This window comes from Tasmannia lanceolata, unplaced genomic scaffold (genome assembly GCF_043159265.1).
Source record: "Tasmannia lanceolata isolate RefF3 unplaced genomic scaffold, GAP_Taslan_0.1 ptg000018l, whole genome shotgun sequence".
Taxonomy (NCBI): Eukaryota; Viridiplantae; Streptophyta; class Magnoliopsida; order Canellales; family Winteraceae; genus Tasmannia; species Tasmannia lanceolata.
In genome coordinates this window covers 66567472-66593920 of record NW_027518695.1, presented here as the reverse complement: position 1 = coordinate 66593920, position 26449 = coordinate 66567472, and the positions used below count along the sequence as shown (strand labels likewise).

The 26449-nt window shown below is 41.4% G+C and overlaps 1 protein-coding gene across 1 annotated transcript; it reads left to right on the top strand.

The window, feature by feature from the left end:
• The first annotated feature begins 3266 nt into the window (after positions 1–3266).
• Positions 3267–25181, top strand: LOC143849707 (xanthotoxin 5-hydroxylase CYP82C4-like). The gene is made up of 2 exons (XM_077358864.1): positions 3267–4367; positions 24440–25181. Exons 1-2 carry the CDS (start codon positions 3429–3431, stop codon positions 25067–25069), a joined length of 1569 nt encoding a protein of 522 aa, XP_077214979.1. The 5' UTR covers positions 3267–3428; the 3' UTR covers positions 25070–25181.
• The last annotated feature ends 1268 nt before the right edge of the window (positions 25182–26449 follow it).

The following is a 26449-nucleotide window of genomic DNA, read 5'->3' as shown; positions in this document are numbered from 1 at the left end:
AAATGTGGCATTGAAATTGAATGAAACTATTCTATTCAATGTTCAGGACATGTTTAGTAATTGAATATATTGTGGATTTGTCATCTAGTTGTGTTCGTTATAGTTTGGAAATTCTGAATTCAGTGGGCTACAGCTAAGCCTTTTGTCTCTTAAAGCTTCTCCATTATGTAAGGACAACTTCTCTACTCATCAGTGTTATCATTTTCATGAGGAGGCTTTTTCATTCTAGAGTAGGTGAATACAGGTTAATGTATGTTTTGCGGCTAAAATAGTAGCTATAATAAGATTTTATTGGTGTCATTTAAGCAGCTAGGGAGTTTATATTGATTTGTTAATATATAATGTCTTGTTCCTAAAAAGAAAATGTGAAATGAAGACCAAGAATATTATGCGTAGTTTCCATAGTAATTTGTTTCTTATCTTGAGTTGGTTAATGATAGCTAGACTTCATTTAAATATATCTATATTCAGATAGCTGTAGGAGAGGGCTTAGCTTTTGAAATGACCCTGTCAAGGTCCTTGATATTTGAGAGGGTATCCTTTAAAGAGACAATCTTAGTCTCATCAAAAGGAGTCCGCCCAATGGAGACAAGCTTTGTCTCATTTATAGAGTTCCCCATTTTAGGAGGCTTGCCTTGCCTCATTTATAGAACCCGTATTTGGAGACAAACCTTATCTCATTTAGAGGGTTTCCCCTTTAGGAGGCTTACCCAGCCTCATGTTAGAATAACCCTTCCTCCTAGCAAGTTTTTGACTCATTTTTCTCCCATTAATTAGTGAGAACCAGTGTATGGTAACATTTACAGTTGGAGGTGTGCGTCGCTATGGTTTGTACATTTGAAACACGGTATAAGGGTGTACAATAAGGTTTTCCAAAATTCTATGACCATCTGGTTTTCAAAATAAGTACCTAAAACTCCAAGTGTCTTTTCACAATTTGAATGTGTGCCAATGCAAACCAAGTGCGAGAATGTTGGCATTTTAAGTGTGGCCCATATTGAGACCCACACATGTTGTGGAGACACATTCCCTTTTAAAAACTTGTCCACTTTGAGTTGTATTTGCAAAAGGAGTTTTAGAGATAAATCCCAAGGGATTTTTAATTAAAGATAATTAACGTAGCAGAAGTGTGGCGGAATTGAAATTCCTAATTCCCAAACTCTAAAAATATCTGGGTAACCTTGATGGGAGGACACTTAGACTTTACAGATTTAGTTTTCCATCAAAAGAGAGGTCCCTAATCTGAGTAGTGTGTGCCTATGATTCCATCAATCAAGCCCTAAAGTATTCTTCAGATAAGAAGAACTCTCTTTCTGTGTTCGTGAGACGTGTGCAGATCGTGGGTTCGTCGACTAGTTCAAGGGAGTTTGCAGTTTCAAGTTCTAATCACCGTGTTCGGAGTTAAGTTCTGCTAATAATTACTTTGTAATTACAGCTAACACATCCAACCATCAGCCTACCATATGATTCAAGCATAAATTCCATTCTGTTTGCATCCTTTGGGAAGATATCTCACTCCAACTAGCTTAATAACAAGATCCATAGACTCCAAGTAACACTTGGGCAACCTTAATGTTCTGAACTGTTAATTTTCATATCATTTCTTCAATGGATCTTCTATGGTTTCACATTTTTAGGTGATAATATATTATCTTGCAATGCCACAACCCCCAAGTAACACTTCTAGGCCCCCTGTGTAGATGAAAATTGTTTAATCATGCGAATATATAGCCGAATCGCTCCGACAATTAGTGGCGTCCACAAAAAAAAATGCTGGTAATTATATATACACTGCCGGTAAAGATTACACTGGCGATTTTAAGAAAACAAAACGGAAATCAATCGTTTTTAGAACTTAGTTAGACAGGCGAATTATTATTTTACTAAATGTCTTTTTCTGTTATAGCCACCGTATAAAAAGTTAGGATCATCCTAACGAGGAGATTTTATGATCACACCTATCTACGTTAGGGCCCAACAAATGAATGGTTTGTTGGGCCCTACTTTTTTTTTTATTGGCTGCGGTCGACCATATAAATTCTCCCTATTATATTGTTCCTTAAAATAAAACCCTGAGCTTGTGGTAGCTCAACGAGGTGCATTAGTCAAATAAACTATCTGTGGGCTCATGCTTGCGTATCTCTCTTTTATGATAGAAAGAGAAGTGTGGGCAAGAATTTATATGATGGGTGGCCTTGAAAACACGTGAAGTCTAAAAAGAGTAGGTATGGCGCACTTTTTTTTATGATCCAAACCGTTCATCTGTTTGGGCACAACGTAAATGGGTTGTGCCCCAAAAATCATTTCCATAGGATGATCCTAACCCTCCGATCTGCAGAAAATTCCATAAATGATTTTTGAAAATCTCCATATTCAGATCAATTCAGATTGGAGGTTTAGGCTCATCCTATGGAAATGATTTTTGGGGCACAACCTATTTACGTTGTGCCCAAATAGATGAACGCTTTGGATCATACAAAAAAGTGGGCCGTACCTACTTTTTTAGACTTCACGTGTTTTCACGGCCACCCATCATATAAATTCTCCTAAAACAATCTAGTCACTTAGCTTTTGAAAGATACTCTATAAAATCAAGTTGAAAAAACCAAGTCGTAAAAGGGCGTCATTATCTTGCTTTTAGTTTTGAGTGTTTACTCAACACTGATAAAACAGAGCAACCACATGTTAATGCACTGTTTTTCTACACCTGAACCATAGCCACATCTTCGTCTATGATTCTTACCTTCCAATGTGATATAACCATTGGTTTTAAATTTAGACCGAAGTCTGAAATTTCGGATACTGGTGGGGACCGAAATCGAAAATTTCCAAAATTCAATTTTTCGCCATTTACCAAATTTCGCTAATTTCGGTCAGAAATTTCGGTTTAATGACATTTTTTTTTTAAAGTGTTACAAAATTTTGGCTGAGATTTTGGAATTTCGGTCCGGAATTTGGAACCAAATTACCAAATTTCGGGCCGAAATTTCGGTTTTTGGTGGGGTCCGAAACTGTTACCGAAACCGAAATTTTAAACCATGGATATAACCATATAACCCACCTAACAAATGAACATATTTTCTTGCCCTCCCCGTTAATCTTTGACCCGACAGTGACAAAACAGAGCCACCACATGTTTATGTACTGTTTTTCAAGACCTGAACCATAGCCACATCTTCGTCTATGATTCTTATCTTCCAATGTGATATAACCGTACACCTAAAAAATGAACATATTTTCTTTCCCTCCCCGTTAATCTTTCACCCGACAGTGACAAAACAGAGCCACCACATGTTTATGTACTGTTTTTCAAGACCTGAACCATAGCCACATCTTCGTCTATGATTCTTATCTTCTAATGTGATATAACCGTACACCTAAAAAATGAACATATTTTCTTTCCCTGTCCGTTAATCTTTCACCCAGCTATGGATTTTCTTCTCCCACTGCAAGCTCTTACTGGGTTTATTGCCTTTGTTATTTTCTACTATCTATGGATGGCAAGGACCAAGGCTAACAAGAGTAAGAGCAAGGAAGCTCCTCAACCAGCTGGAGCATGGCCTATAATAGGCCACCTCCATCTCCTCGGAGGCCACAAGCCACTGTTTCGAACATTTGGAGACATGGCAGATAAGTACGGCCCAGCCTTCATGATACGCCTTGGAATGCGTCGCGTACTTGTTGTGAGTAGTCCAGAGCTCGCAAGAGAGTGCTTCACTACCAATGACAAGGTTCTTGCTAGTCGCCCCAGAAGTGCAGCTGCCAAGTACATGGCCTACGATCATGCCTTCTTTGGCCTCGCACCATACGGGCCCTATTGGCGTGAGAATCGCAAGATTGCCACCCTCGAGCTTCTATCCAACCGCAGACTTGAGTTGCTCAAGAATATCCGAGTCACTGAAGTTGATTTATGCATTAAAGAGTTAAATAAACTCTGGGTGAAGAACAATCAGAATCCAGTGAAAGTTGATATGAAGCGATGGTTCGGAGACTTTACTTTCAATGTAGTGGTCATGATGATTGCCGGAAAACGATATTTCAGGGATGACGCTTCCGACAACGACCATGATGCGAGGCGATTTCAGAACGCAATCGATCAATTGGTGCATCTGCTTGGGGTCTTTGAAGTGTCGGATGCACTTCCTTTTCTCGAGTGGATGGATTTGCAAGGGCACTTGAGAGTCATGAAGAAGATTGCTAAGGAACTTGATTCTTTCCTTGTAAGTTTCCTGGAGGAGCATCGCCGGAAGAAACTCTCCGGCGAAGCTGAACGTGATAAAGACTTCATGGATGTGATGCTATCAATCCTAGAAGGTGCCCAATTTCCCGGCTATGATGTTGATACGGTCATTAAGGCAATGTGCCAGGTAATGATGTCTACTAAGCCACAACTTTTATTTTGTAGTTTTTCATTTGAGTTATGGTATTGGGTTGTGAAAAAACCTTTCGGAAGCAACCTGTTTACTAAACTGGTTTTTCTCATCGCATCTGCTATGGATGTAGGCTTTATGCTGAACCACGTGAATCTTTGTGTCTTCATGTGTTTGCTTGTGTATGTATTATTGTACACCCTTCGCTCTTTTTCTAAGCTCATAACCCTCTTCAAAATCCGAATACGAAAATAAGCCATAAAACCCCTTATACAAAGTGGGTCAAAACAAGCTTACCCAAACTGGGCTGAACTCAAATAACAGGGCGGGCCACTTCCAGGTTGAATTCAAGACACCCAAGTCAACATATTGCCACTCATTAAATTAGGCATCCGACACACATAATTCTTCCTATGTGCTCAAGGATAGCATCAAGCTAGGGTTGACAAACACCCTTCAGATCGGACTCACGCATGTCTAGGTAACGATCCATTTGGATCCCTTATAAGTTGGATTTTATTGGTTCGGAGGGCTTCTGGGATCCTACTTTCTGAGTCCGTGTCACCATCCATTTCTAATTGGACCATCCATTGGAATGTCATGGGTCCTTCTTACATGGTACACGATTAGGGCATAGGGTTAGGAGAGGAAAGAGGGAGTAAGAGAGACTGAAATAATCATCAAAATATAATGTGTGAAAAAGAAATGCTGTTTGTGTTTTTTATTATAATTTTTAATGTTACTGAAATACCCTTATAAATATGAAGGGTTTTTTTTTTTCATATATGGGCACCAATTATTTGAATTTGGAACCCATGTTGTTCCTACACCTAGGTCACGATAAAAAATAATTAGGATATGGATGCAATGGACACAAATCATTGTGCCCTAATCATGTCCATTAACGTTCTGATGTTTTGGCTCGATGATCTTATCTAGACGGATCACATTGTGCACACAGGGAGTGGCTCTCCTTGCATCTCTTATCTCTTTGTGATTACATCGCACGGGATTAATTGACATGTTTCCATACCCTCTATTACACCTGAGTTATACTTTTTCAGTGACAATAGTTAGATGGTGGTTGATTTTTAGTAGATTTTGGTTTTATAAAGAAGGCAGATTTTTACATTTCTCCTGTTCTTTCATCTTCAGATTTTTACCAACCATGCTGCAAATTTACCCAATCCGTGTTTGCTCGCTTCTCTTGAAAACGTCCCGGGGCTCTTTGCTTTGTTGAAAACCCCCCAGGCCTTTCAGAGCAGTTCAGGAAAGGCAAACCTGATCGAGTTATGATTGGGTTTTTGGACTGAATGTTGGTCTGATCGTCCAATAAAGGGGGGCTCCGTCCTAAGATGAGTCCTGCACAAGGTAGTGCCCGGTCAGAAGGCCAACCAGGGGGATAGTCCCCGGACGGGCCCTCCGAACTTAAGTCAGTATATGACATCATCTATAGGCTGTACAAAAATAGTAATGAACAGTGATTTCTTGGGTTTTGGACCCCTTACCTTTGAGCCTTTGATGGCTATTTATAGTAGGTGGGTGCAGTTGATTTATCCTTTTCTCCCTTCGACAGGTGGCATCCCATGATTGGGTAGGGTGTGAGTTTTCCCTTCTGTCTTTTAGGGTTAATCTTTTAATTGCCCCTGCTGCGGGGGTAATTAGGGTATATTGTTTGAGGACACGTGTTGCCCTTTGATTGGACAATCGATTTTAGGCCCCATCAGATGCTCCCAGTTCCTTAGGTCTTGTTTATGGCCTGGGGAAGTTGAAAGATGAATTCAGTCGGGAGTTGTGCCTCTTCGGAGGTTCGGATCAGCTTTGGACGATCACACGGTGGGATCGACTATGGACGATTAGATTCTAATAGTACGATAACTCTGCGCCACATTCAGATCATTCAAGGATGATAAGATCTTTGTCAGGTTGCGGCTTTGTGCTGTATTCTGATTGTCCAATGAAGATCGTATTTTTGTCGTTTAGTGGCCTTGCGCCATATCCTGATCTGCCAAGGACGATCTGATTTTTGTTGTTTAGTGGCCTTACGCCATATTCTGATCGGCCAACGACGATCGGATTTTTGTCATTTAGGGGCTTTGCGCCATATCTTGATCGGCCAAGGACGATCTGATTTTTGTCGTTTAGTGGCCTTACACCATATCCTGATCGGCTAAGGACGATCCGATTTTTGTCGTTTAGTGGCCTTGTGCCATATTCTGATCGGCCAAGGACGATTCGATTTTTATCGTTTAGTGGCCTTGCGCCATATTCTGACTGGTCAACGACGATCGGATTTTTGTCATTTAGCGGCTTTGCGCCTTATTCTGATTGCTAAGGATGATCTGATTTTTTGTCGTTTAGTGGCCTTGTGCCATATTCTCACCAGCCAACGACGATCGGACTTTTGTCGTTTAACGGCCTTGCGCCATATCCTGATCGGTCAAGGACGATTCGATTTTTGTCGTTTAGTGGCCTTGCGCCATATCCTGTTCGGCCAAGGATGATTCGATTTTTGTCGTTTAGTGGCCTTACGCCATATTCTGATCGGCCAACGACGATCGGATTTTTGTCGTTTAGTGGCCTTGACAAACTACTCTGCTGAGTAATTTTTTGTCCTTTTCTGCGTGGGGGAGGTGAAACGAAGTGACTTTTTGTGAACCAAGCCAGCCATTAATGGTCTCTGGCATTGTGGGACACGTGGCATTGTGGCGTTGGAAAATGTGAAGAGTTGTTAGTGTAGCTTTTGGCTATAAAAAAGGGGGAGATCCTTTTCATTTCTTCATTCTTTCACTCAGCCTCTTGCTGTTGCTATGGTGTTCATATCGGCTGTGTTTGTTCTTCCTGAGTTTGGGGTATTCTGATCGGTAACTTCTCCCTTGTCTTGCTTAGTTCTTTCGTTTTTGTGCTTTTCGTCCATGTCTAGTAGTCATATAGTACAAATACCCATGTCGAGTCTGGCTCTGGTTCATCCTCGGAGGGATCTTCTTCATCCGGTAGTAGTTCTAGGTCTAGATCCTCTAAGAGGGCCAGATCTACTTCTAGGGTTCCTAGTGGCCAGACTATGGCTGATCAGAGTCCTAGGGGAAGAATTCCTGGTCCTTATGTTGCTGTTAGAGATCAGGAAGTAGATATCGTGGATGACGATCCTATCTTAGATCTGAGTGTTTCCCCCGATCCGGTCATTTCCCCTCTTGATGAGGGAACGGATCATGATTCAGATGTTGAGCTAAGAAGCAGTGTGCGGGGGGCTTCAAGTTCGTCCGCCATGGACAAGATTGTTGAGGTTATTGCAGAGAGGCAGATGGATGCTGATATTAAACATCATAAGGCGGCCCTTAAGGAGTCCAGTACACTAGCAGAGTCTAGGTTAGACTTCATTAGAGACAGGTTTTGCATCCCTGAGCGGTTCAGCTTACGACCGGCAGAAGCAAGCGACCGTGCTCCCAACGAAAACGTGGACGTGTGCATCTATGAGGATTCCCTTAAGGCCGGGTTTAGATTTCCCAATCATCCTTTCATGGCGGAGGTGTTACGTTTTTATGGTTTAGCTCCATCCCAAGTGGCCCCGAACTCATGGAGGATTATAGTTGTCTTCATGTATGTGATGAAGGAGAAGTTGGAGAGAGATCCTTCACCGGATGTGTTCCGTAGGTGTTGTAACCTCACTAGGAATCGCTCGGATAGCTGGGTGTACATTAGTCAGCGTGCTAATGTGAAGTTCATAGTTGATTTACCAACCTTGATCCATGGTTGGAAAAATAGGTTCTTTTATGTGAGTTTAAACAACCCTGGTCAAGCGAAGAGATGGGAGGTTCCCTTAATGTGGTTGCTCGTAGATACGAAGATGATGAGCAAGAAGCCTGAGTTGTTGGGGGGGACGAGGCAACCGCTAGAGCTCTCGAGGAGTTCCTTCAGAAGGATGGGCCGATCTATTATAAATATTTCAATAATGAAGTGGTTCTGTGTCCTAGGAAAGGGTCCATGCCCCACATCGCAATTGGTATCGGACTGGTGATGGGAGCCAGAGGTGCTCCTGGTTGATCGGATGTAGGAGCAAACTTTTGGCACTTGTTGCACTTTTTAACAAGATCCATGGTGTCCTTCCTGAGAGTGAGCCAATACAATCCCCTCAGAAGGATCTTCCGAATCAGTGCTTTTCGTCCGAGGTGTTCGCCACAAACTCCCTCATGTACTTCTCGTAGGGAGTATGTAGCATCGACGGGGTGGAGGCATTTCAGATAGGGCCGTGTGTAGGATCTCTTGTACAGGTTTTTGCCATCATAGGTGAAACGAGATGCTCTCTGCATCACTGTTCGTGCTTCTTTCTTATCTTCTGGGAGTTTCCTGTCTTGGAGATATTGGATGATTTCATCCATCCAGCACGGTTCCCATTCTATCTGCCTTAACTCTTCGAACGCTGTTTCGATGGAGGCCTTCTTCAAGTGTTCAACACATATGCTGCCGAATGCCAGGTATCCCGATGCTACTAGTCAGGATAATGCGTCCGCCTTCACATTTTCTTCTCGAGGGATGCGCTCTATCTCAAAACTTCGAAACTGTTTCACGATATGTTGGACTCTGGCCAAATATTTAGCCACTCTTGAGTCCCTTGCTTCAAACTCGCCCTTCACTTGACTGACGACCAACTTCGAATCGCTGAAGGCCTTGAGTTGATCTGCATGTACCTGAACTGCTAGAGTCATTCCTGCTATCAATGCTTCATATTCTGCCTCGTTGTTGAACGTGCGGAATCCGAACCGGATGGTGTATTCAGCGATAAAGTTATCCGGTCCTGTCAAGATGAGGCCATCTCCACTTTCTTGTGCATTGGAGGAGCCGTCTACATAGAGTTCCCAAATATTGTTCGGATCTTACCCATCGCCATCGCCTGGACCAATAGATTTTTTGAGGTTTGGTGCTTCTTTTCCATGCCCTTGCCCCTAGGGGTAGTTGTGTTATCCCTGCTGTGGACCCCGATCCGAGAGAGGCGGGGGGACGTGCCCCCTAGACGAGTCTCAGGATCATCCACGTGAAGGAGAGCTCCGCCAAGGAACTCTAGAAAGAGTGCCCCTCACAGTATGAGTGGCGATGCAAAGTGAGATACCTCCCGATTCGGGGACTAGCCCGGATTCGAGGCGTACCTTAAACAAAGAAAGAGTCGTCATCCAAGGAAGTAGGCCCTGGATCCCATGCTGTGCTCTGTCGCAACAGATAACCAGAGATACAAAAGGTCCGTGCCTGATGACGAATGGGGAAGGGGTTAGGCGCCCCCAATTCGCCCAAGTGCAAGCACCTGGTCTCTTATGCTATTTATTATTAACTTTGAAGAGTTTTGGGCGAAAATCATGCGAAATGGGAACGAATATCCCCGAGATAACGTCTATCTAATCATGCATGTCTCGGAGATGAATCATAAGCACACACAAAAAGAAATGAAAGACATGCCACCTAAGAATAGCTAGGTTATGAGTGTCATGCCTAATTGGTGTCTAAGTTCTGGTGGACAAACACATGCATGCTACAGCTAAAGGTATAGGATCTGTACATGAAAGTAAGAAAACACAGCAAAACATACAGCACAACCCATGACTCGACACGACAAACCCTAAACTCTAAGGTGATACTTGACTCGGACCAAGATGGCCATCCATCCTGGCTGCACTACGTATCCCGGCCTCGGGAAGAATCAGAGTCAACGTAGTTCGGCGATCTATGCTAAACTACAATGCCTAACCCTCTAGGACCGCTACCCCAGACTCGATCAACTAGACCTGACTAGTTTTTAAAGCTTCTTGTGATTACTTAAGTTCAAGTGAATTGTAATTTTTACGACTCCCTGTATGCCCTAACTAATGCAGGTGGGCCCTACACCCTATGTGTGACTAGGCTGTGTATCCTAAGGAAAACCATGGGCTATCTATGCGCATTCTAGTCTAGCCATCAGCTCGACTAAGTGTCTAACCGACCACGACTCGAGGCCTCCTAACTCTAGGGACACTCACACAACAAGACGCAGCATATCAACACAAACAGGATAGACTCCTAACTCTAAGACACCCCAAACGCCTAGGACAGACTCCTAACTCTATGGGAAGATCTTTTAAAAATGGTTGGTAAGGTTATTTTGAAGAATGTTTGTATGTTGGGGAAGTTTGAAAGGTTTTGAGGCTTAGGGAAGTTTTTGAAGTTATGAAAGTTGTGACTGAACTCAGGATGCCAGCTGCAAGCCTGAGCTGCCTACGTACCCCTCAGCTAGGGATTAAGCCATCCGTAGTTCGGACAAGATTTTCCTAACTACTCCTAATGACTCGAGATTTTTGAGATTTTTTGGTTTTTTTAGATGTTTTTGAAGTGTTTTGAATTTTGACACAGGAGGACAGAATCCTATCATCATAAGGGTAGGATAGACTCCTGATGTCCCGCAAAGGTTGGACAGCATCCTATGCTTTGCGGGGGAAATGAACAGAATCACGACTCTGCAAGGGTTGGACAGCATCCTATACCTTGCGAGAGTGGATAAAAATCACATGACTTGATGAGAGGATGGACCGAATCCTAACCCCTATGATGATAGGACAGACTCCTGAAAGATTGACTCTAAAAGATGGAAGGACGGAATCCTAAACTCTATGAAAGTTGGACAGAATCCTATATTCTATAGAGGTAGGACAGACTGATGAATTTTAAAAGGGATAGGACAGACTCCTAAACTCTCTATGACAGACTCTAAAGAGGAAGAAATCCCTTAACCTGCGAAAACTCTAAGGCAGGAAAGAAAGGGGTTGGCTCAAGAAGCATTCCGTCATAGCCTGACCCGAGGGAAAGCCCCTAAGATTAATGAATAAGCCCCTAAAACTGATAGGAATCCCAAAACTGTAAGAAATCTCGACTTAAACTAAAGGACAATTTTGGAAAGAGAGGAAATGGAGTCGTAGCAAAAAATTCTGAGTCTCATCCTATGCCACCCATGGCTCCAAATAGGCACAACATGAATAACGGTCAATAGGAAGGGTGAAATCAGAATCGATAATCAAATATCCTAGTCCCCTGCAGATATGCATTTGCCTTTCGAACATAGACACACTGACTTACAAAAATCAATACAGGCCAAGAACCAAAGATTAATTGATTATTGCCACCCCATTGTACACCTCAAAAATCCAATACTACGATAGGATTAGAACTAGTAAACGAGACTACAACCTTATCCTCTCCTTCGGGTAGTTCAACAGGCAACACACATGCAAGAATTTAGAACCACCACCTCTGACAATCATTTCTGATACCCAATATCCTTCTCCCAATCAATTCGATGATATAGATTATTGACAACAAGAAAATCCTTTTTAATGAAGAATGTAATAACTTTCAAAACATTATAAGAAAATTTTGGGGTGAAAATTTGTCCTGTTTCCAAAAACTTAAAAGTAAACAAGCTCTCCATATATATAGAAAATGAATCTCTACACATTAATGCTAAGTTTTCAGCCATTTTAGCAAAGATAAATTTTGGTTTTCAGGGAAATCAAGCGAGATCAGGCTACTGATTCGCTCTCAAATTACAGAAAGAGGGCTCTCAGGTGAAAATAAAGAGAAAGAGTAGCAAATCAACAAGCACTTCTAAGACTGAAAAGGGGATTAAGGAGCTGAGATTTGGGGAGACTAGAAGATGAAACAGAAATCAATCAATCATTCACACAAGAGAAGAGACAATAGAAAACTATGCTAGAAATAAAAAGAATGAATCGAATTCTTACCTTTCCTTCTCTGCTCTCCTCTTTCTATCCTTCTCTGCCGATCAGCAAGGGTTTCCTACCCTCAAGGTCTTTCCTTTTGTTTTTTTTACATATATATGTTATATATATATATATATTTTTACAAGAACTACTCTGAAAAAAAAATTTTCTCGACCTCTTTCTTGTTCTCCCTCTGCAATTCCCTCCCTTCTTGTGTTCTCTCTCTCTCGGTATTTTCCTCCACTTCTTTTTTTTTTTTTGAATACCCCAAAGTCTGAGAAGAAGGTGTGGTGGTGGCTTGGAAAAGGGGTTTGGAAAGGTGATCGGAGATGAAGGTGGCTGGTGGTGGAGAGAGGTTGTGATGGTGGTGGTGGGAATGACGATAGGAAGAAGAAGATGGTGGACGACCGGAGATGGAATGGGTGCTTGTAGACACCCCCATTTTGCTACGCTTTAAAAAGCAAAAGATTTGGTAGTATCATCGAGTTTTGAATCCGTATTCAGCATTAGATTAGGCATACATGCATTTTAGGGTAGATTTCATTTCATTATGGGAGTTTTGAAGTTAATTCGCGATCCTGAAGGTCTCTAGGGGGTTCCTTTGGCCTCTGGAAGATGAAAGTTCAAGTTGCCAAGCAAATGAAAAAACTTGCCATTTTTAGAATTTTCAAGGTTTCCCTCATTTTTGCCTATTTTGCACTGCAGGGGTATTTTGGTCATTCCCGATGTGTCTCGTTTGACCCCCGAGTTATATTTAAGAAATCTTGAGTGATTTTATAAATTTTGAAAAATCTGCTATTTTTAGAAACTCATGGGGCTTCCACATTTTCATTATCTTATGGATATTTCAATCATTTCTCATATGTCCAAAACCATCTCGAGGGTACGGCTGATGGATTATGAGTAATTTCGTAAGTTTTGGGAAACCTGCTAAATTTAGATCTCTCAAGATTTTCTCTTAGTCTTGCACTTCGGGAGTATTTTAGACATTTCCAAACATATCATATTTGGTCCCTAAGTTGTGTCTAAGAAATCTTGAGTCCGTTCATAAATTTTCGAAAATCTGCTGTTTTTAGAATTTCTCAGGGTTTTCCCTAGTCTCGCCAAATTCTAGCACCTCGGGGTAATTTGGTCTTTTTCTGTGTATTTCTTTTGATCCCCGAAATATGTCTGAGAGATTATGAATGATTTCCTGAATTTTGAAAAACCTGCTAAATTTAGAATTTCTCAGGAGTTTTGCTTAATTTGGAAATTCTAAGTGTTGAGGGCATTTTGGGTATTTTCAGGGGATACCAAATGATTCTGTTTAATATTGCTCACCGAAAGGACCCAATTTTAAAAGTTTCTATTTTTGAAGTTTGACCACAAAGACTTTCCATTTTTAATTTTTCCCCTTGAACCAATCTGAGGGTATTTTGGTCGCATTTGGATGTCTAACAGTCAAGTAGGGGCATTTTGGTCCGAAAAGTTATTTCCCAAAAAAGATGGTCCGATCATGTGTGATGGATGCACCATAAATGTCAAATGGGTTGGGTCCATATATAGAATGTTGAATTTAGAAAGATTTTATTGATTTTTTACGGAAAAACCCGAAACCTGTGTGAAATGGCCCATTGGGCTAAAGCCCGCAAAGATGAAGCTCATGTGGGTTCACCCATATGGGTCAACCACCATGGTGGGCGGCCCACATGGTTGACCCACATGAGTTGAGCACCCAACCTTGATGATGTCACAATGGTGACATCATATTTGTTAAAAGAAAAATAAAAAGAATAAAAAATGAAAAGAAGGAAAGAAGGAAAAGAGGAATGATTGCTTAAAAAGGTTTTCTTCCAAAGAAGCAATGTGGAATGAGAATAACATGTCTTGATTGACAAGAAATTAAGATTGGAATCAAATCCAATTTGGAAACAAGAAAGAAAGAAAGCAAGAAGGAAAAATTGGAAACAAGCCAAAAAAGGGAGCTCTCACATTGGAAATTACTATTTCTCTCTTAATCCTAACTTTTTTTGTATAAAAATCAAAGCAAAGAATCTAAAAAAGAGTAAAAAAATCCAAATTCGTCCATTTTCTCTCTCCTCCCAAGAAATTTTTTTTTCTTTTCTCTCTTGAAGTGTACTCATATCTCTCAAGTGTTCTTCACAAAAGAAATTCTTGAATTCCTTTTTCTTCTTCAACAAATCACAGATCAAGGATCTTTGGGGTGTTCTTTGGGTCTTCTTCATCATATAAAAGGGTGCGACAAAGCGTATACCTCGGATCTACGCACCCTAGAGACAAGGAGCGCGATCAACGGTAGGATCTTTATCTTTGTAATATCAAAAGTAGAAAAGCATGCTAGGGTTTTACTTTTGCTAGATCAAATCAATGAATTTTTTCTTGAAATTTCAGTATGTTATAATATAGATTATAAGTTTTCAAAATTCAAAATTTCACAAAAAAATTAAACTTCCTCCATTTAATAATGATTTTCTTTCATTTTTTATTTAATATGGATTTCAATCGGATTATCAAAGAAAGTGTTAGAAAACGTGGGTTTCTTTAAAAAATGATATTTTTTGGGATTTCTATAAAATAAAATACTACTGGAAACTTAATTTCCAACCGAGGTTCGGCCGTTTTATTTTTCATTCTATTTTTCAAAGAATAACCCCGAAAAGGGTTATTTCTTGATGAATGGAGCCAAAAGTAAATCAAATCATGTTCAAATTTAGTGAAAGTTTGTTTTCAGTAGTTTTACAAGGTTTTTAGATCACCCAAAAATTTTCATATTTTTTGGAGTTTGTTTAATCGGATTATTAATTATTTTAAAATTTGGCTATTTTTAATAAATACCAAATCATTTTAAAAATTGATGAAACTTTCCAGAATTAAAGCCTAATAATAAATAGAAGTTTCCATTGAAAAATATTTCAAAAAAATATGGTTTCTACTGTTTTCTAATCGCTTCCCCGTTTTACGTGCCATAATTGTTTTTATTAATAAATTAATATATTTTCAAAATTGTTCTTTACAAACCAGTAAATTTGGTTACTGTAATGTTAGAGAAATATTTTCAACTAATTTTGCAAAGATTTGATAAGGTTCTACAATTTATTTTAATAAACGGGTTTTAAAGCGTAGGAAACAAATTGATCTCTTATATTTAAAAACCAATTTTATGGAGGTGATTTAAGTTTTAAGTTTTGAAATTTTGATAATAAATTCTATAATCTATTATATATCTACTGGAATTTTTCATTTGATTTTAGGATACCATTAGGTTTGCTTTTTAAGTAATTCTTTGGTTTTATCTGATTTTTGTGTGAATTTAAATGGGCATCAAATCGTTATAAAAATTCATGGAAGTCATATAGTAGTCTAATCTCATGATTATCTTTATACTGTAAGAGTTTAAGTTGATATGAAATTGATATGCTATAGGTTATTGTGTTAATTTATAATCTGATTTGAATTTTGAAAAATTAGACATTGATATCTAATCTTAATGATAATTCATGCAAATTTTTCAGTAAGCTTTAATCATTTATATCTTTATTCTGTAAAAGTTTGGGGTAATTTAAAATTGATATGATATAGGTTACTGTCTTAATCCATAATCTGATTTGGATTTTAAAAAATCAGAAATTAATAGCAAATTAATATTAAAATCTATAAAGTTTTTGAGTAAGCTATATTCATCCTATCTTGTTACTGTAGAAATTTCAATTTATTTCAAATTTGTTTGCAATGAGTTCATTTGTAAAATCATTTGTGTGATCTGAAATTGATAAAATCTATTAAAAATTGAAATTAACCAAAATTATTATGAAAACTTCCATGGAACCTTAAATTTCTGTCACGTATTCATTCCTTAAGCCGCTGAAACAGAAATCTTAGGAGTCTTAGATTTTCCTTGTAAAATGGCTATGCTAGGATAATTTAGATGACGAGATCGCATCCATAATCGTATCCCAATTGCAATTGATCCTTGACAATTTGAGTATTTAAATTATAGCATGTTATTGGCTCTGAGGTCTACTGTCCACGGAAATCCTGAGAAATATGCCAGGCAATAAGGTGCTATAACTTAAGTATTAAATTGCGCAAGGGAAGAGCGCACGAGGATGCGATTCAAGGCTGAAGCTTGCGAACCATAGAGCCTTTGGTATTCCTTAGATGTTTAGGAACCAAAAATCCCTGAAATTTGAAAATCATTAACTTCAACAACTTGAATCAATTTACCTAATGTCTTTCGGAACCGTTGGATTGCGGTTTCCATCGTAGGAACCATTAGAGCCCCATTTAGGAACACTTGTGTCATGTTGTGTCCTAAGTTTTAGGGAGTTCTAGAGTTAGGAGTCCAGCCTCATCACGGGCGTTTGCTATGGATAGCAACCGTGCCATAGATCTAGTTACACTAGTTACCCTCTTTTCTCATAGGACAAGCCTAGTTACCTAGGACGTAGGTTAACCTGCATTAGTCTAAGAGACAACTTGCACTTAGATAGGATCATATAGCATCTTAGATGAAGTCCTAGGATAATAAAATCTTCAACTTGAATTAAATAACTTCTCTTAAAACTGTTGAAACAGTCAATCCAGTCTAGATCGGTGTCCTAGATGAGTTAGGCATAAGTAGCTTAGCTTAGCTTAGGTGCACCGAACTACGTCGACTCTGATCCCAGTGAGGCTTGGGTACGTAGGTAGCTTGGATGCTTGATGGCATACCAATCACGAGTCGGCTCCACACATAAGTGGGGTTTTGTACATTAATCCTTAAATTAAAAGTAATTAAATCACTTAGGACTTTCCATGAAATTAGAAGTTTAGGAGAACTTTCACTTGATGGAATTCAAACAAATTAAGAAAATCAAGATACACATTTAGGAATTACATTGAAATTAGATCTTAGGATGCATGTCACATAGTTCGCACATTAATATAGAGTTAAATGAGCCATTTAAAATAAATTCAAAAGAGTTAACTTTTGGAATTGAAGACCGATTATCGGGCAGGAATGGTGCATGTGGTGGTGACTCCCCATACCTTCCATTCTTGTAACCAGGTAACGAGTCTAGATTTCTGGTCAATTATGAGTCCTAGATCCCTCATCTAGGTGGCGACTCTGTCATTCTTTTTTGCGTGGAATTCGGATTGCCTTAGTGATCCCAAGTTCACGGAAAAGATGAATTAAATAACACCTTGCTAAGCTCGGCGGCTTACCCCTGCCCTTATGGGTATTGGGTTGCACGTTTGTTTACACCCTATGGCTTGGTTTCTGCCTGCTTGGTTGGGTAATTAAAATCAATAATAAAAAACACACGCCATTCGCGTAGGTACGAGAGACCAAGAGAGAGCGTGGCGGCTCGCGCCCCACCCCTCTTGCGGGATTGGGTCCCACAGTGCCGGATTCCGGCACCAATCGCCGGAGAAGAAGGATTTTCTTCTCTCTACTCCTCTCTCTCTGTGTATGTGAGAGAGAAAAAATAAAAAATAAAATGAAGAAGCTAGATGGGGGGGAGATCAGTGGATTTGGGTTTTCGGAAATGGGTTTTGAGAGAGGGTTTGGGTAGAATGGGTGCCGGATTCCGGCGGTGTTTGCCGGGGAAGAAGATGATGGTTGAGATTCTTGATGGGAGTGGAGGTGGTGGTTGGGCGAATGGTGGATGTAGAGAGGGTGGAGAAGATGGTGGCTTGCCGGAGGAGGTGGAAATGGTTTGGATGGGGTGCGGTGGTTGGGTTTTTGGGTTTTTCGAAATGGGTTTTGATGGTGGCTCGGATTTGCAGAGGTGGAGGTTGCGGCCGATGGAGGTGAGCGGCTGTGGAGGAGGCTTGGCAGGAGGAGTGGCCGGAGGTGGAAGAAGGTGGTGGCTGGGTTTTTGGGTTTTTCGAAATGGGTTTTGATGGTGGCTCGGGTTTGCAGAGGTGGAGGTTGCGGCCGATGGAGGTGGGCGGCTGTGGAGGAGGCTTGGCCGGAGGAGTGGCCGGAGGTGGAAGAAGGTGGTGGCTGGGTTTTTGGGTTTTTCGAAATGGGTTTTGATGGTGAAGATGGTGGAAATGGGTTTAAGGAAATGATTTGGGTGAGGGAAGAAGAAGGAGCTGGAAAATAGCCGAAGCTTGGCCGGATTCCGATCGGAATCTCGCCGGAGAAGACAAAGTTGGGTTAGTGTTCGGTGATGGATTTTGTGAGGGATGTAATGGAGGTTAGGGGTTAGAGAAGAAGGAGGTGGTGTGGATGGGGGCTTGCCGACGGCAAGAGAGGTGGCTGACCGGAGATGGGTTCTGGTTCAGGTGGGTTTGGGTGGTGGGTTGCTGGTACGGGAGGGAGATGGTGGTTGAAGAGGGTTTGATGGATGGGGCTGTGAAGAAGAGGACGAGCGTGGATTGGCCGGAGTTGGGAGAGGTGGTGGTGGAGGCAGCAGCTCAAGCTTTCTCCCTCTCTATCTTTTTTTTGCAGCTAACGAAAAAATGAGACCCCTCCCCTTCTCGCACAAGCTCTCTTTGATTTTTATACTTAGGGATTTCTTTTTCTTTTTTCTTTTTTAATCCTAGCCATCCATTTATTGCTTATTCCCTCTTGGTTGCTTTCAGCCCTTGATCTACTTCCTCAACAACAATTCCATTTTAAAAACCCTAAAACCCTAGAATGTTCTAACTAATCTAGACCCTACACCTCATCTCTTTAATCCAATGGTCTATGTATGTGGCTTGTAGAGAAAGCCATGTCCACTTTACAAAAGCACCCAAAGGATGAGGTATTTTACCCTCCTGCCACTATCCCCTTCTTTTACAAAGAAAAAGATATATTTGCCTCCTTTTTCTTTAATAGGCAACCCTCTTTAGCGTATTTTCTACGTTAGAGGGGGGGGGGGTATGCAAGAATGGGAGAAGAATGAATTATTATTTTTATTTTTATCTTCTTTTGTACATTTCTTCTAGGAAAATGATATTGGCACATCCATATTTTGATAATTACACTCTCCTCATTTGGGCACATTTTCTCGAAATATTATTCAACTTGAGGACTTTTATTCGACTTTGGGACCTTAGCTCAACTTTTAGGGACCTCAGGGCCCGGTCAAAATGGGGTGTCTACACCTGCCCGGAGGGTATTGCAGGCTTTCCGCGCCGTCCATACGTTCCTGCCTCTCAGGTGTAGTTGTGTTATCCCCACTTGAGAGTTGTTTAGGATTTTCTTGCTTTTCTTCTGATTGCCTGGGTTGAGTGCATTCTACTATGAAATCAGCAAGGACCTGAGCCTTTATCGCTGACCGAGGTAAGTACTTGATGTCAAACTCAGTAAGTTCTACCGACCATTTGATGAGTTGTCCGGATGTGTCGGGCTTGTGTAGAATCTGCCTTAGTGGTTGATCAGTCAGTACTTTGATCGTATGTGCCTGGAAGTACGACCTTAGCTTCCTTGCTGCCATTACCAGTGCATATGCTAGTTTTTCCATTCGAGTGTATCTTGTTTCAGCTTCGTGCAAAACTTTGCTGATGTAGTATATCGGTTTTTGCTGTCCATGATCTTCTCGAATCAAAACTGTCGATAAGGCTACAGGGCTCACTGATAGATACATCACCAATTCCTTTCCTGGTTCGGGCTTAGTGAGTAATGGAGGCGAAGAGAGTTATTGTTTCAGCTCTTCAAATGCTGCTTGGCATTCGACTGTCCAAGGAGCGGTCTTTATTCCCTTGATAGCTTGAAAGAATGGAAGACATCTTTCTGCAAATTTTGATACAAATCTACGCAACGTTGCGACCATTCCCATTAGGTTTTGTATTTCTCGGATTGTAGCAGGAGGGGCCAAGTCTATGACAGCTCGAAATTTCTCTGGATTGGCCTCGATCGCCCTCTGGCTGACCATGAATCCCAGAAACTTGCTGACTGAGACTCCAAAGGCACATTTTGTTGGGTTTAACTTCATCTTGTATTCCTTTAGGACTTGGAATGCTTCTTCGAGGTCTGTGATATGATCGGCTACCTTCTTGCTCTTGACAAGCATGTCATCTACATATACTTCCATGTTTCTACCAATCTGATTCCGAAAGAGTTTGTTGACTAACCTTTGATAAGTGGCCCCAGGATTTTTGAGACCAAAGGGCATCACCCAATAGCAGTACAACCCCTGATCGGTTACGAAGGAAGTTTTTGGAATATCTGCCTCATACATTCTAATCTGGTTGTATCTTGAAAAAAGCGTCCATAAAGGTTAGCAGTTCGTGGCCTGATGTGGAGTCAATAAGCTGGTCAATCCTCGGGAGACGGAAGCTGTCTTTCGGATAGGTCTTGTTTAGATCGGTGAAATCTATGCAGATCCTCCACTTTCCATTGGATTTCTTCACCATTACCATATTGGCCAGCCAATCAGAATATTCGATTTCCTGAATGAAATCTGCTCGGAGTAGCTTTACAACCTCTTCTTTGATAGCTGCTTGCCGCTCAGAGGTGAAGTGTCTCTTCTTTTGCTTGATTGGTTTACAAGTTGGGACTACGCTGAGTTTGTGGACACTGACCTTTGGATCAAAGCCTGGCATATCGGTCGGAGTCCATGCGAAGACATCAGCATTGCTCCTGAGAAATTGGATCTAACGACGATCCTATTTGCACGGTTTTTCCAGCTTGATCCTCGTGTAATGTGATTTGAACAAGTTCTTCTGCTTCCTCATTGACGATTCCTTGGGCTTCATTGCGGAGGTCTAGCATTTTGATCGGCATTTATTCTGATGATCTCTTTCCCCTGAGAGCGGTGGCATAGCATTTTCTAGAGTGAGTTTGGTCGCCCTTTACTTCGCCGGGCCCTCTCGGGGTTATGAATTTCATCTTTTGGTGATAAGTTGAAGGTATTGCACTCAGCAGATTCTGTCCTGGTCTTCCCAAGATTGCGTTGTATACGGAAGGGGTGTTTACTATCAAGAAGTCGATCATGGCTGTGGCTCGCGGCGGTGCATTCCCCACGAGGAGAGGCAATTCTATGGATCCTACCACTTTGACGACCTCCCCAGCAAATCCATATAGCTATGTGGTGGAAGGTTTTAGGAGATCGTCCTTGATCCCTAACTGTTTGAGGGCGTGATAGTATAAGATATCGGCGGAGCTTCCATTGTCGACCAAAATCTTTGGTGTTTCAAAGTTGGCGATCAGCATGGTGATGACCAGTGCATCGTTATGTGGCAAGATAACATCATTCAAATCAGGGTCGGAGAATGAAATCACGTTCTCCACTTTCAACTTCTTGTCAGGAACATGAACAGAGTTGACTTGGCCAACATAAGCTTTTCGAGCAGCTGAGGAGCTACCCCCAGCGGTTGGCCCTCCAACTATGGTCGTAACGACCCCAGCTCGTTGAAAAGATGGCTTTATTCCTGGAGGACTTGCCGGGGCTGGAGATTTTGCTCGTCTTCCCTCGACGAGGACCTTTGAGGACTTCCTCCTCTGGGTAGAATGGGCGCTCTGGGTTCTTTTCTGTCTTGGTCTCCATCCTTTTCATATTTTCTTAGATGCCCCCGCTTAATCAACCGTTCGATTTCCTCTTTCAAGTGTCGACACTCGTTGGTGTCGTGCCCATGGTCCTTGTGGTATTTGCAGTATTTGGTTTTGTCTCTCTTGTTGCCTTTGCTCAACATCTTGGCTGGCCATTTGAGGAAGTCTTCATCCGTTATGGCTACTAAGACTCCGCCCTAGAAGTGTTGAGCGGGGTATAGCTCTCCTCTCTTCGAGGTGGGCTTCTATCCTTTCGGGGTGGCCCATCTCTCGCTTGTGCTTTTGGTTTGATGCTTGTCCATTTCTGTTTGATTGGCTACCATGCCTATGATTCAGAGCAACCACTGTCTTCCACCGAGATGTATTTTTCCGACTTCGCAATTAGATTGGCTACGGTGGTTGGTGCCTTCTGTGCTATTGATCGTTTGAAGTCATCTGACTTGGCTCCTGACAGCAAAGCATTTACGGCTGCTGATGGGTCCAAGTTAGATATCTGCAAGGCTTCCTTGTTGAACCGGCGTATAAAATCTCTCAAAGATTCATCACGTTCCTGCTTCAGCGCCATGAATGATGCGGCCATCTTCTTGGGTCGACGACTGCTCATGAAGTGCTGAACCAAGTTGTCCCCGAGGTCTTCGAATGAGTTAATGGAGTTCGGCTTTAGGGCTGCATATCAATCTCTGGCAGCACCTACCAGAGTGGTCGGGAATGCCCTGCATAAGAATCCGTCTAAGACCCTATGCAACAACATCATCGTTGTGAAGTTCTCTAGATGGGCAGCATTTGGAAATCTCGGGGAGTAGCTGCATTCAAGATGTATTCTATGAATGGAGGTTTGTTATTGAAAGCCTTGAGGTCGGGATTCTTATTGGCTCTGGCTAACTCTTTGATTCGATGATCAATTTCCTCGAGTTTGTGTTCTACACGCTTGTCCTTTTTATCTTCTTTTCTCTCTGGGCACCTTTTATGTTCTTGCAGGGGGCTAGAAGTGGAGTCTGATCGACTCTCGGACCTCCTCTTCCTCTCTTGGAGCTTCCTCTGGCTTGAGATATTCTTTAGTCCTGGCTGTCGGTTCACCGATCTCGATCGGTCTCGTCGGTGATTTCGGCTTGGCGACGCAGATCACTCTTTACGTTTGTTTCTACACACCGAAGGAGACAGGTCACGACTATGCCTGGAATATTGGTTGGACGTTGTGGATGGGATTTGGAACAGTTACGTGGCTTCGCGAGACATTCCTTCCTTTTGCACGCTCTGCTCTGGGGATCATGGACGCACCAGAGGAGGGTTGGTGAGAATCCTGACCTGCTCTAATGTGTTCTTCTAGCCCCTGATCCTCTGAACGAACCTCAGCCACAACCTCGAAAGCTAGGTGTCTGCTCTTAGAAGGAGCGCTAGGAAGCGGGGGGTCTCTAGGTGGTTGTTGAGAGTGAGACCCTCTTCTTGAACCCGCACGGTTGCTCTTCCTGCCTGCCATGTGGGAGATTGGGGATAGCCTTTCGTTCGAGTCCCACGGATGGCGCCAAACTGTCGTGGTCAAAAAACAGTTAATGTGAGGTAGCAGTTCAGGAAAGGCAAACTTGATCGAGTTATGATTGGGTTTTTGGAATGAATGTTGGTCTGATCATCCAATAAAGGGGGGCTACGCACTAAGATAAGTCTTGCACAAGGTAGCGCCCGGTCAGAAGGCCAACTCGGGGGATAGTCCCCGGACGGGCCCTCCGATGCTTAAGTCAGTATATGACATCATCTACTGGCCGTAGAAAAATAATAATGAACAATGATTTCTTGGGTTTTGGACCCCTTACCTTTGAGCTTTTGATGGCTATTTGTAGTAGGTGGGTGCAGTTGATTTACCCTTTTGTCCCTTCGACAGGTGGCATCTCATGATTGGGTAGGGTGTGAGTTTTTCCCCTGTCTTTTAGGGTTAATCTTTTAATTGCCCCCTGTTGCGGGGATAATTAGGGTATATTGTTTGAGGACACGGGTCGCCCTTTGATTGGCGGTTTTAGGCCCCATCAGGCTCAGATACCACTTCGTTGATTTTTATGAAGAAAAATACAAATCAAGAAGAGAATAAAAGAAGCTTTTTCTAGAAGCTAAGAACACAAGATACAGTGGACCATTTTTTTTCCTTTCACTTCTTTTCTTATCATCATTCCTCTAAAAAAGCTAATAACAATAGCTTCTAATAAATAAATTGTTGCCAAATGCAACATCCAGTTGTTTCACACTTTCATAATTCTAGTTAAACTCTAAAACAATTTGACTTGATAGACTCTTTTACCTATAAAATGGCTATAGGCAAGAAAACACACTTTTCATACGTCCAACACTTGGATAACATCAAACAGCTTCTAGATGATCTAAAAGATAAAGTTAGCTTGGATGGCTCTCACCTAATTATGTTGTGCCTCAAAAAATCATCTCTAAAGTGTTGGACCATACAGATGTAGGACGTGACAGTATAAAAGTCAATAGATCAAAGGGAGAGATGGACTTTGGAGCCAACTTATTTATGTTGGGTCGGATCTTCAAGCAAGGTGGGTTCCACTATACTTTTTGAAAAATAAAGACAAGTACCCGCAGACTTCTATATATATATATATATATATATATATAAACTCATTTAATGTCATTACAGTCTACGAGATTTTATATATATGGCATTCGTGCAGCCCTCCGTAACCAGGGTGTCACCCCTTGATATTTAATACAACAACAACGGACTTTATAGGATGTCAACTTGCATTAAACTAATCCATATAGCCCAAAATATTTGCATTCTCTCTTGTGGTGTGCTCATTTGAACTTGTAAGTAATTTTAATTGTTACTGAATTGACCTCCCATTGCCAATCTTTTGCAGACTTTGATAATAGGTGGCACAGACACCACGTCGATCACTCTAACATGGATGCTTTCCTTGTTGCTTAACAATCCCCATGTATTAAAAAGGGCACAAGACGAGTTGGACCTCCATGTTGGAAACAATAGACAAGTAGACGAACAGGATATCAAGGACCTCGTGTACCTCCAAGCTATTGTCAAGGAAACAATGCGCCTATACCCTGCGGCCCCAACGGCAATACCCCACGAGGCTATCGACGATTGCTACATTGGTGGTTTCCACATCCCGGCAGGTACACAAGTATTTGTGAACCTGTGGAAGGTGCACCATGATCCACGTGTGTGGTCGGACCCAGTAGATTTCCGACCTGAGAGATTTCTAACCCGCCACATTAATATGGATTTCAAGGGTCAGGATTTTGATTACATCCCTTTTGGGTCGGGCAGGCGATCGTGTCCGGGGATGTCGTTAGCTTTCCATGTCATGCACTTGATGCTTGCTCGTCTGCTTCATAGCTTCGACATGGTCACCCCCTCAAATGTGCCTGTGGATATGAGTGAAGGTATAGGCTTATCAATTACTAAAGCAACTCCACTAGAAGTACTCTTCACCCCTCGCCTCCCTTCCAAGCTTTATCAAGTAGCATAATTGTGGTGCCTGAACAATAATAGTTTGGATTCAGTTAGTTGGTGTATTTACTAGTACATTGTAGTATGTCTATAAAAAACGTTTGCTATAAATAAAAATTTTATTTCAAAGAGGGTACGCTACACAGACGAATAGTTGGTATTATGAAAATTAAAATTAAAATTAAATAGAATTCTAGATTTACACCCAAACTCTTAATTACCCTTATATCTCATTATTTTTTAACCTAGAAAACAATGCAGACTTGGGGCAGACATTAGAATTATCTAAATAAAAGAGGAGGTCATTTCTCCTAGCCTCATAATGCTAGATAGAAAGTGCATCGCCCCTACAACGGTACAATTATGCTTTTTAATAAGAAAAAATTGTCAACGGGTGACACGGAAATGATAAAATTGTGGATGGGTGACACCCTTTTGAAACCTTGTGAACGGAGGTCAAAACACCCTCTTTTTACATGGCCTTTTACCTAAATACCCCTCAGGGTAAAAAGAACAAGTTAGAGTAGAAATTCCTCTCCCTTACTTTTCACCTACCAAATTTTACCGCCTATCTCCTGCAGATTTCCCCATTAACGCATGAAACCCACTAAGTGGAAGTAAAGGTTAGTAGCTTATCTACCCTCTTAGGGTTTGCGCTTCTATTAATGTGTTTGATAACCGTTATTGTGTATGAACCCTGTCTTTGTTGTGTGTGATAACCCTGTCTTTATTGTGTTTGATAACCCTGTCTTATAACCCTTTTAAAATGGTAGCTTAGGGCTTGTGCTTCTATTACCTTTGTAACTGTTCTTATAGAGTTGCTACAAGTGAGTTGAACCACTTCTAGAGTTGGTACCCTGCTGATAGAGTTGCTACTAGTGTTTGATGACCCGAATATAGATGGTTTATGTAAATCCTTTTGTACATGAATCACAATTTTTTGCACTTGATAATCCCTTATCTATTGTTGCTAACCCCCATTTATTTACCTGATAAACCTGTTCTGACACTTGATACAACCCCGGAGAGGCTTGGTAACCTTGTTGGAGAGGGTTGAAAAGCCCTTGTATATTCTTGGTAATTCCCCTTTTATGTACTTCGCAATAAAACCTTTAGGTACTTGAAAACCCCCTTGTGTAGAGAGTTGAAAACCCCTAATTTGCTACTTGATAATCCTTTATAGAATCCTTTGTACGGACTTGAAACCCCTATTAGGTACTTGATAATCCCTTATACCACCTTGTGTACTGACTTGCAAACTCCCATTGAAGTAGTGAAACCCTCCTTTAGAGTCCATAACCCCATTTATGAACTTGATAACCCATTGTACACTTGAATACCCCTCAAGGACAGATGAAAAGCCCCTTTTAGCAACCACTTGATAACCCCGTTCAGAGAC